Source organism: Erinaceus europaeus, chromosome 2 (assembly GCF_950295315.1).
Source record: "Erinaceus europaeus chromosome 2, mEriEur2.1, whole genome shotgun sequence".
In the NCBI taxonomy this organism is placed as follows: domain Eukaryota; kingdom Metazoa; phylum Chordata; class Mammalia; order Eulipotyphla; family Erinaceidae; genus Erinaceus; species Erinaceus europaeus.
In genome coordinates this window covers 25454590-25466034 of record NC_080163.1, presented here as the reverse complement: position 1 = coordinate 25466034, position 11445 = coordinate 25454590, and the positions used below count along the sequence as shown (strand labels likewise).

General features: G+C 39.7%; 1 protein-coding gene and 1 long non-coding RNA gene across 2 annotated transcripts in view; one reads left to right on the top strand and one right to left on the bottom strand.

The window, feature by feature from the left end:
• LOC132534047 (uncharacterized) overlaps nucleotides 1-11445 on the bottom strand; it is a 590553-nt gene that overhangs the window by 554763 nt on the left and 24345 nt on the right. The window lies entirely within an intron of this gene.
• On the top strand, nucleotides 4445-5117 carry LOC103117512 (ubiquitin-conjugating enzyme E2 N-like). The gene has a single exon (XM_007527579.3). It carries the CDS (start codon nucleotides 4528-4530, stop codon nucleotides 4984-4986), a length of 459 nt encoding a protein of 152 aa, XP_007527641.1. The 5' UTR covers nucleotides 4445-4527; the 3' UTR covers nucleotides 4987-5117.

Below are 11445 nucleotides of genomic sequence, written 5' to 3'. Positions count from 1 at the left end.
TCAATAATCCACAAACATGCATCTAATTTACCCTATTTGACTCAATGTATTTGGGAAATCTTCACTGTTGTTGAGTTTTATAATACTGTCAAGGTGACTAAGAGGAAAGGGGACAGGAGACGTTTGTTCCCTTAATATTATGAGGTTCATCACTCATTATCTCAACAAAGAATTGAGGAGAGAGCATGATTTTCAGGTACTTTAAGCTTTACTCAATGATAACAATCACATGTTAGAAAGAAAGAGAAATTTTCCAACAGAGAGGGAGAGAGAGAGAGGGAGAAATAGAGGAGGAGAGAGAGAGATGGAGCAAACATTTACATGGGATCACATAGTAATTGAGTCAGAGAACAAAAGAGAAAGAGTAAAAAGACACATGGTGGCTTGGTCTCTCCCAAACTCTAGGTTTCAAAACCCAAGGCCTGTCCCCACCTTTCCAAGTCACACCCGTAACCACTCAAATTTTCTAGGCAGTGCTTTGTCCCTCAAAATTTCCCTCCCCTCTAGGAGTATGGACCCTGACTGAGGAGGTAAAGACTAGTTATGGAATAATTTTTAAATAGTGACATATAAATGTCTATGGAGTAATTAATAATGAGGCACTCCCCATTTTAGGCTTAGTATACAAAAGCCGTAGTCACACATAAATCTATTTTACTAGTCTATTAAAAGTTTTAACCTAAGGAAAAGCAATGAAGATCACCTGAGAACTCAACAAGGTAAGAACAGAATCTCTTCAAAAATTCACCAAGCCATGGGTGAGTGCAAAAATTTGTGGCTTGTGGATAAAGATGGGCTGTGGGAGAGATTTCTGGGGCTAAAAGCCCATACTCAGGAGTGGCTAGTGCTAGTCTGGGAGTTTGCCAGTGGACACATCACTTCCTGCCTGAGTTTTAGCATCAAGAAGACTGTTGAAGGGAGGAGAAAATCACCTTCTTCTTCTTCTTCTTCTTCTTCTTCTTCTTCTTCTTCTTCTTCTTCTTCTTCTTCTTCTTCTTCTTCTTCTTCTTCTTCTTCTTCTTCTTCTTCTTCTAGCATTTGCCCTTCTTCTGTAGCCAGTTAACAGCGTCAGGTTGAGCCTGATGTAAAGTTTCGAGACCTCCTTTGAATCTGGAGAGGTGGCAGTCATTGACTATGTGGGACATAGTCTGTCTGTAGCCACAGGGGCAGTTCGGGTCGTCTCTGGCTCCCCAGCTCATCAACTTACAATTGTGAGTCTACACTGCTATTGCTCCTCTCCATTGCTATTGCTATTGCTATTACTATGAGGATGGAACATCAGCAGAGAAACCCTGTATTGATATGGGGGCACAGAATAGTCTGGGTGACTCAGGATAGAATCTACCCTCCCAGTGGTCCAGAGGTGAGGTTATGGAATAGGAGCCTTTTCAGATTGTTCTCTTCAGAAACTAGGAAAAATGGCAAAGAAATGCCTCAAAACTCACCAAATACAACTAAGATTTATTCATAAACTCGCAGGGCCACCCACAGAGTGTTGCTTGACTCTGGCTGGTGGTGGAACAGGGGATTGGATATGGGACTTTGCACCCTTGGGCATGAGAATCTTTTTGCATAACCATTATGCTCTCTACCCTGCATCCTATTTTATCTCTTGAGTGAGTGATTAAGCTAAAATATCTATTTATAGTTAAGAAGCCCTCAGGTTCCCATAGCCTACAGGGAAGATAAATAACATACAAATCACCAACAACAAAACAATTTCTTAACAACCACTGTGTTTCACCTCAGGGATTGAGATAAAACAAAAACAAGTGATAAAATTTGCAACTGTGTACTCTTCAGTATCTTATTTAGACACAAGTTAACCCATGCAAGTGTGATCAGTGGATTGAAAGTAGTGAGGGAGGAACCCTTCAAGACTGTAGAAGTTGTACTCAGCATAAGAAGGTGCCATCTTCTATTCCAATCATCCATTTCTTTCTTCAATTTGAACACAAGAAACTCTACCTCCCATCTTCTAAAAGTGGCTGTGTCAACATTAGACTAACAGCTCCACCCATTCTTAAAACACACCAAGGCTAAAGGCAATCAGCTTCAAGGATCCAGGAACCATCTGGAGAGAAACCACCTTACACCACATGTAAATAGTGTTGTTAAAATTTTTTGGAGGCTCTTGCTGGCCGGGATAGCTTCACGGGCGGGTAACAGAGATGCGGAGACAACGACTGGGCAGGGAAGCTGTATTTCTTTATTCAGGAACAACGATTCATAAACTAAACCAAACTAATGACCAAACAGAACTCTGCTGTCTCTTTGCGGCGGCACAAGCACTCTCTCTTACTCTCGAACTCAGGAACTCAGGAACTCTCTCACTCTGGAACTCTGGCGGGTTTCCTAGGGGCGGGGCCAAGCGGGCCCGCGAAATTAACAGGACTGATCTAATTCTCTTGGCGGGGGAGAACTAGAACCCAATGTAAAGCATACAACAAAATAGCAAAACCCAGGAAATTTATGCAAATTCACAACATCCCAAATAAGATGGTCAAACCAAAAAGAAACATTAGAGAAATGAACCAAACAAAAGCCCAGAAAAATATTTCAAATAGGTAGAAGCAAATATGAATGTGGACAGCATTCATATACTAATAACAACAAATGAGGCTCTTAAAGAAACACTAATTATCTCAAGATAATTAGCTGAATGCTGAAATAGCTGAGTTAAGAACACAAATAATATAGTATATTAACAGTGTAACAAAACAGTTGAGATATGAAACACAGCTGAGGAAAGTTAGAACAAAATAATTGAGGCAGAAAAACAGAATTAGCAATGGTCTATTCTCAAGGATAGACCATATGCTAGGGCACAAAGACAATGTCAACAATTCAAGAGCATTGAAATCATCCCAGTCACCTTCTAAGACTACAGTGGAATTAAATTAAAATTTAAAAATAAAAAAAAATAGTACAAGTCCAAAAATATGGAAAATCAACAGTAGACTAGTTAACAACTACATGGTCAAAGACAAAATTAAGGAAGAAATCAAAATATTTTAAGAATTCAATGAAAATGAAGATACAAGCTATCAAAATATTTGGGACATAGCTAAGGCAGTACTGTGAGGGAAGTTCATGTTAGAAGCAGTAGTTTTAAGGAATGTTAGAAGTACTTTTAAAAGTTTTCTTTCATGCAGTTGTTAAGTGCTTTTAGTATAAGTTGTTTGTGGTATGAGATGGAAAATTCCTTGCCCTTTCCCCTTTGAAGAACAGGACTTAATCAGTAAGCCACCGGTTGTTTACCGAAACCCTGCAAACAGGCAAAGCTTATCAGGGCCTTTGCACTAGGAAATTATTTTCTAGGAAGGGGCAGCTGATGGCGGGGGGATGTGGTGACCCTACCTGGCCAGATTCTATTGGTTGTGTGACTTTGCAATGTTTGAAACTAGCCCGCGCTTTGCTTTGAATGGGTCATGCTTTTGTTAAGTTTGAAATGATTGGGTTTTTGTGTTCTCTATAGCCTGTTATTGGATGTAGGTTGATAAGGTGATGTGTTCCCCCTCCCTGAATGCCTTCAGAAATCCTATAAATTGTATGGTTTGAGCCCTGTTCGGGGTCGAGCTTGGTGGACTGCCGCCAGTCACCATCTCGGCCTGGATTCGAATTCGTGAATAAATATCTTTGCTTCCTTGCAGTGGATGGTGGTTAATTCTCGCTCTGTAACAGTTCATACAAGCACACATTAGGAAAGAAGAAAAAGTTCATGTGAACAACCTGACTGCATTACTTAAAGACTTAGAAGAGGAACAAAGGAAACTTAAAGCAACCTGAAGGACTGAAATAACTAAAGTTAGGGCAGAAATAAATAACATTGAAAATAAGAGATAAATGTTGGTTCTTTAAAAGAGCAAACAAAACTGACAAACCCTTAGACAGACTCACTAAAAAAAGAGGGAGAAAACTCAAATAAATAGGGTTGTAAATGAAAGAGACGGTATCACAGCAGACACCATAGAAATCCAATATATCAGGCAAGGTTTTTATGAATGGCTATATGCCACTAAGCTGGAAAACCTTGAAGAAATGGATGAGTTCCTACATACATACAAACTTCCAAAATTAAACAAAGAGCATCTAGAAAAGATGAACAGACCAATCACAACCAATGAAATTTAAACAGTGATCAAAAATCTTCTCAACAATAAAAGTCCTGAACCAGATATTTTTATCAATGAATTCCAGAAAACCTTCAAGGAAGAGTCAATACCTCTACTTTTAATCTCTTCCAAAAGACTGAAGACACAGGGATACTCCCTTCCGGCTTCTGTGAAGCCAACATCACCCAGATACCAAAAGCTGATAGGGACATATCAAAGAAGGAAAACTAGAGACTACTATCTCTTATGAACATAGATGCTAAAATATTGAACAAAACTGTAGCCAACCAGATACAGCAATGTATTAAAAAGATTGTTCATCGGAGAGAGAGAGGGAAAGGGAGAGAGAGAGAGAGAGAGAGAGAGAGCTCACGAGCGAGCGAGCAGAGAGGCCGAAGTCGGATCTGACAAGATGGCCGGGCTGCCCCGCAGGATCATCAAGGAAACCCAGCGTTTGCTGGCAGAACCTGTTCCTGGTATTAAAGCAGAACCAGATGAGAGCAATGCCCGCTATTTTCATGTGGTCATTGCTGGCCCTCAGGATTCCCCTTTGAGGGAGGGACTTTTTAAACTTGAACTATTTCTTCCGGAAGAATACCCAATGGCAGCCCCTAAAGTACATTTCATGACCAAAATTTATCATCCTAATGTAGACAAGTTGGGAAGAATATGTTTAGATATTTTGAAAGATAAATGGTCCCCAGCACTGCAGATCCGCACAGTTCTGCTATCGATCCAGGCTTTGTTAAGTGCTCCCAACCCAGACGATCCACTAGCAAATGACGTAGTGGAGCAGTGGAAGACGAACGAAGCCCAAGTCATAGAGACAGCTAGAGCATGGACTAGGCTATATGCCATGAATAATATTTAAATGGATCTGATCATCACATGTGCATCACTTCTCCTGTTCTGCCAAGACTTCTTTGTTTTTTTTTTTTTTTTTTGGCATTTAATGGACAGTCTTAGACACATTACAAAATAAAAAAAAGCCCAGAAAAAAAAAAAAAAGATTGTTCATCATTACCAAGTGGGGTTTATCCCAGGTATGCAAGGTTAGTTTAATATGTGTAAACCAGTCAGCACTAAGTTAGAGGAAGAAGAAACCCAGAAATCAATCCCTTTTACTATAGCAATAAAAATAATAAAATATCTAGGAGTAAACCAAACAAAAGCAGTGAAAAACCTGTATACTGAAAATTGTGTGCCATTATTTAAGGAAATAGAAAAAGACATAAAGAAGTGAAAAGATATTCCATGTTCATGGGTTGGAAGAATTAACATCATCAAAATGAATATACTACCTAAAGCCATATACAGATTTAATGCAATCTCCACCAAGATCCCAACCAATTTTTTTAGGAGAATAGAACAAAAGTTACATATGTTTATCTGGAACCAAAAAAAGACCTAGAATTGCCAAAAACAATCTTGAGCAGAAAATATAAAACTGAAGGCACATTCCCATACCCCACACTGTATTACAGGACCATTGCAATCAAAACTCCATGGTATGGGAACCCTTTTGCCAAATTAGCTAGGTAAATTATTCCTACTTTCTGACCAAACTCTATTATTGAGGGCCTGATACTCACAGTCCCACAGATACCATTCTCTACTCTTTGTGCATATATTTCTCTGTGTTCTAAATTGTGCTTCTGTAAAGTGTTTTCATCCTTAAGTCTTTTGTTAACAAGCCCTAGGCTCTTGTCTTAGAGAATATATTCAAAAGACAAAAATTAAGATGAAGTATACTTGTCAGTGAAAAAATACTTTAGGAAATAGATGAAAACAATCAGTTCAGGTAGTTTTACAGGAGGAAGATTAACAGATAAGCAGTTTAAAAAATACTCTAAGGCCTGTGAGGCATTGGGTGGGAAGGTGGGGAGGTGGAAGGGTCAGTATAATAGTTACGCAAAAGACTTTCACGTATAAGGCACCAAGGTCCCAGTTTTAATCTCCATCACCACCACCACCACCACCACCACAGCTGTTCTGATCAGTCTTTCCCCCATCTCTCTCTCTCTGTCTCTCTCTCTCTCTATGTATATATATATATATATATGTATATATATACATATATATATATATGTTTCTGCATCTCTCTTTCATTAATAAATAAGAAATTTAAAAGAAAAATAAACACTACTCCTGAGTGTGGTCTGAGAGGATGTGCAGTGAGTAATGATTGGAACTTGGATGTATGAGATTATGAATTCAATCCTAGCACTGCATATGCCAGAGTGATGCTATTTCTCTCTCTTGCTTTAAATAAATAAATCTTTAAAAAAATTTTATTTATAAAATGGAAATACTGACAAGACCATTGGATGAGAGGGATACAATTCCACATAATTCCCACCACCAGAACTCCGTATCCTATTCCTTCCCTTGAAAGTTTTCCTATTCTTTATCCCTCTGGGAGTATGGACCCAGGGTCATTATGGGGTGCAGAAGGTGGAAAGCCTAGCTTCTATAATTGCTTCCCAGCTGAACATGCATATTGTCAAGTCGATCCGTACTCCCAGCCTATCTCTCTCCCTGGTGGGGTAGGGATCTGGGGAGATGGGGCTACAGGACACATTGGTGGGGTCGTCTGCCCAGGGAAGTCAGGTTGGCATCATGGTAATATCTGGAACCTAGTGGAAAAAAAGTTAAGGTATAAAGTGAGCCCTGCCCTAGCGGTCCCAGGACTGGGAGGAATATGGACTTTATAGAAAAAGGGGAAGGTTCCTGTTGTTTTAGGATTTAAGAAGACAATAGATGGTTATTGTTATAACCAAATTATTTGAGTTAATTTCAAAAATCCCATTGTTAGGATTTGTTGCATTATACAATACTTTACCATAATTTATGTTATTTTATGCTATTTATATATAGCTGTATCTTATAAGGTAACACCACCAGTTGCTTCTGTTCTTCCTGGTCTAAACTTTTAGGAGATTTATTTATTTCAAAGAACAAGTATTAGAAATATATTAAAATTTGAGCTCACTGTTAAAATTCAATCTGATTACCAGTTTGAAGTTTTAAGTGTTTAGGTTGAAGGAACATATACTCAGCCTATGGTCTATGCATAAAGAAGTTTGAGACATTCAATCGATTTTTCCCCTCTTACATTAATTAAATAGTTATTTGTGAGACTGTCTGTTAATAGGAGTGTATATTAACACCATTCCGACCACCAAAGGTCTGTGTTCCCTCCCCCCTCCCCCACATACACACCCAGTGAAGTTGAACATCTACCCTCACCCTCTACCCAGAGATTTTTACTTTGGTACCATACTCCAAACTCAGTCAGACTCTGCTTTGAGTTTCCTTTTCTGTTTTTCTTTCTCAAATTCTGTTTATGAGTGGGATCGTCTCGTACTCATCTTTGTCTTTCTGACTTAGCTAACCTAACATAATTCCTTCTAGCTCCATCCAAGATGGGTCAGAGAAGGTGGATTCATTGTTCTTAATAGCTGCACATTAAAAAGGTTTTTAAAAAGATAAAAAGTAGAACAAATTGTTGACTAGTCATGAACCTAAAGGTAAGAATACTGCAGATGAAGATTTGAGGTCTCCACTTTGGAAAAAGCTAGTAGGTCTGTTTTAGGTATATTCCAAGGGGCCCATGACTTTACTAGTTTTTGCCTGATCCTGACAGCTAATATGCAGGTGGAACCAAGTTAATGACTCGGGAGATGGTGCCATAGTTGGAAAAACTATTCTAGAACAAAAGAACAATGGAAATTTTCCATCTCACTGCATGAGGCTAGGAAACTCCTGATACAAAAATCAGGGTGAAGGCAAAGCAAACAGGCAACAGCAGCAACAACAAAACAAATGAAAGAGATCTTACTGCTTCCCCCTGGCTACTTCTAAGCACCCATTTTTAGTGCATCAGAAATCAAGCTAGTTATATTGACACAACTCATTGGTGGGACCACCCTGCTTAGGATTTGGTGTTCCACTAGGTGGGCAGAAGTGAGGACAGAGAAGCTGAGATCAGAATTCAGCAACTAACTCTCTGACCAGTAAGGAAAAGGGAGTGATGGCCCGGGAAATTGTGTAGCGGATAGAACATCAGACTTGCATGCATGAGTGGCCTTAAGTTGATCCCTAGCACAACATATACCGAATGATGCTCTGGTTCTCTTGTTAATGAATGAAAACAGTAACTTAAACTGTGTGTGTGTGTGTGTGTGTGTGTGTGTGTGAGAGAGAGAGAGAGAGAGAGAGAGAGAGATCCACTGCCCAGTCTCTCAAACATTTTTTTTTAAAAACCAGAGCACTGTTCAGCTTTGGCTGATGGTGGTGCAGGGGACTGAACCTGGTACTTCGGAGCCTCAGGCATGAGAGTCTCTTTGCATAGCCATTATGCTATCTCTCTTACTCTAGAGAGAGAGGAGGTGGGGGTGGGGAGATTAGGTTATTGCTGTGTGCTAGTGCCTACATTACTCTGCTGTTCCCAGAGGCCTTTTTTTTTTTTTTTTTCCCCAGAGGGGAGAGAATTAGATAGAAAAGGGGCTAGGGAGACAGATAGGAGAGATACCTACAATACCACTTGTGAAACTTCCTCCCCACAGATGGAGTCCTGGCGTTTGAACCTGGGTTCTCACACATGACAATTTGTTCACTCTTTGGGGCAAGCCACTCTCAAAACTTTTTTTTTTTTTTTTTAGCCAGAGCACTATTCAGCTCTGGCTGATGGTGGTGCAGGGGATTGAACCTGGTGCTTCAGAGTCTCAGGCATGAGAGTCTCTTTGCATAGCCATTATGCTATCTACTCCTGTCCTCAAGTATTTTTTTTTATTAGTGAGATAATAGTGGTTTGCAAGTTTATAAAATTACAAGGAGATAGTTCCACATCATACTCATTACAAAGTTCTGTGCCCTGCCCCTCCTGCTGTAGCTCTCTCAAAATCTTAGACACAGTTTGGCTGCTCCTTCTTTCTTACTTCCCTCCTCCTCTTCATGTGTCAGTTCTCTATATGCTACATATGAATGAAACCATCTGTAAGTGTCTTTTACCTCCTTACTTCACTAAGTATAATCATCTCCAGGTCCATCCATTTTGTTTTAAAGGACTCAATATCATCTTTGGCATTGTAGAGTAGTATTCCACTGAATGTAATTACATAAATTCTTTATTCAGTTATTTGTTGATGGACATTTAATTTAATAGCCATATTTTGGCTATTGTGAATAGTGTGCCTATGAACATATGGACTCATATGACCTTTCAAATGAGCACCTTCGAACGTGTTTTAAAGTGAGTTATTGATTTTTTTTTGTCTTTTTAAAAAATTTTTTATTTATTTAAAGGTAACACTGACAAAAACCATAGAATAAGAGGGGTACAACTCCACACAATTCCTATCACCAGAACTCTGTATCTATCCCCTCCCCTGATAGCTTTCCTGTTCTTTAACCCTCTGGGAGCATGGACCCAGGGTCATTGTGGGTGTAGAAGGTGGAAGGTCTGGCTTCTGTAATTGCTTCCCTGCAGAACATGGGTGTTAGCAGGTTGATCCATACTCCCAGCCTGTCTCTCTCTCTTTCCCTAGTAAGTTACTGTTTTAATGGGAGTGTTGTCTCTGCCAGAAAAACAATTCACTTGCTGATTTCACTGGCTCCACCCTGGTAAGAATTAGCTCAATGTCTGTGTTTCCTTTGTAGAGAGACCTTTTTTTTTTTAATTTAATTTTATTTTTCTTTGAATGCTTCAGACTAAGGAGGGGCTTGCCAATTTAGCAAGCTGCCAGCAACGTTCTATCAGATTTGTAGATTAGTAGCAAGAACAACAAGGAGTTAGGAGGCCTGATTGGAGTTCTAAGCACATCCCTTAACAGCTCTCAGAACCTTGGGAAGTTCATTTAACATCTGAAATCCCATCTCTTTATCTTCAAACCAGAGGTGAGGTTATCTAAGACTAATCTTAAACATTATGAATCCAATTAGGACAACAGGAGGATAATTTCTGGAACCATCCGTTCCACCCCGGTTCCATGGCTGCCAGTTCTTAGCAACATCGCCCCACCAGATATTCATCGGGATGCGGCATCATCTAAGTTCATTTCCCACGTCTACGCTCGACCGGACCTGCCAATATACGCGGATATCTTCGCCCACCCTGTTCAACGCTTGACGTCTCGTCACCCAATCTGGTCCCCTATGCCTACACTGAACTTCTCTGTTCCAGTCTCTTGGAAACAGAGTTGGCAGTCAGCTGAGGTAAAGAACAAACACCTCATGACAGACCCCTGCAAGGGTCAACCCGGCTTTGACCTAGCACGTTATGACTGGGCTCTCCTCAATTGCTATCGAACAGGCCATGGCCGGTGCGCCGCTATGTTCCATCGCTGGGGAGCCAGAGACGACCCGAGTTGCCCCTGCGGCTACAGACAGACTATGACCCACATAGTCAATGACTGCCACCTCTCCAGATTCAAAGGAGGTCTCGAAACTTTACATCAGGCTCAACCTGACGCTGTTGACTGGCTATGGAAGAAGGGCAAATGTCAGAAGAAGAAGGACAACAGGAAAGGACTTTACAGTTTGTAACATGATACTAAGGAGGAGGTGGGGGACTTCAAAAGGTATTGAAAAAAATGTATTCTAATTCCATTATTTCTAAAAACCACTGGCTGGTTATCTTCCTTAACATCTTTCAGTCTCAGGATCTCTACTGTTAAGAATTAAGCAAGAGCTTTTTTTTTTTTTTTTTGATTAAATGAGATAAAATACTAAGTGAGGGCTGGAGAGATAGCTCAACAAGTAGGGTGCCTGCCCTGCCATAGTTATGGTCCAGGGTTCAGTTCAGGCACTGAATGGAAGATGCTATGGTATCTCTCTCTCTTTCTGTCTCTCTAGCTGAACAGAACTGTGGTCCAGAGCTATGAAATTACATTTGATTGAGACCACGGTTCCGTAGAAATTCTTACTAAATGAAATAAAAATTATTTGACAGGCACTGAAGATGTCTAATTAAAATCAGGTCTCTCTGATAGTTTACCATCAATAGGTTAAATATCTTGCTTAATCAGACCTGTGAGTCAGGACAGGATTTTAACTATATGCCTTTTCCTTTTCTTTCATCACAAAAATAATTTTTGATGATATGAAAATGATTTCATGTCTATTATTTATTTAAAGTCTTCCAGATTTTTTAAATGCACCTTAAAGTTTTGTGACCAAAAAAATAAAAAATCTGGAGAGATTAATTCCACTTCAAACTTTCTTCTGTGCTTTGATAGTATTTCGTTTCTTTCCACACAAATATTTATCTAGTTTTGCTTTTGTGTTTCTTACATGAACCCCAGGATATAACATAGGAGTGGTGAAAAGT

Bases quoted from the DNA above. Each gene is read 5' to 3' on its own strand.
- LOC103117512 (XM_007527579.3), top strand. From the start codon at position 4,528: ATGGCCGGGCTGCCCCGCAGGATCATCAAGGAAACCCAGCGTTTGCTG.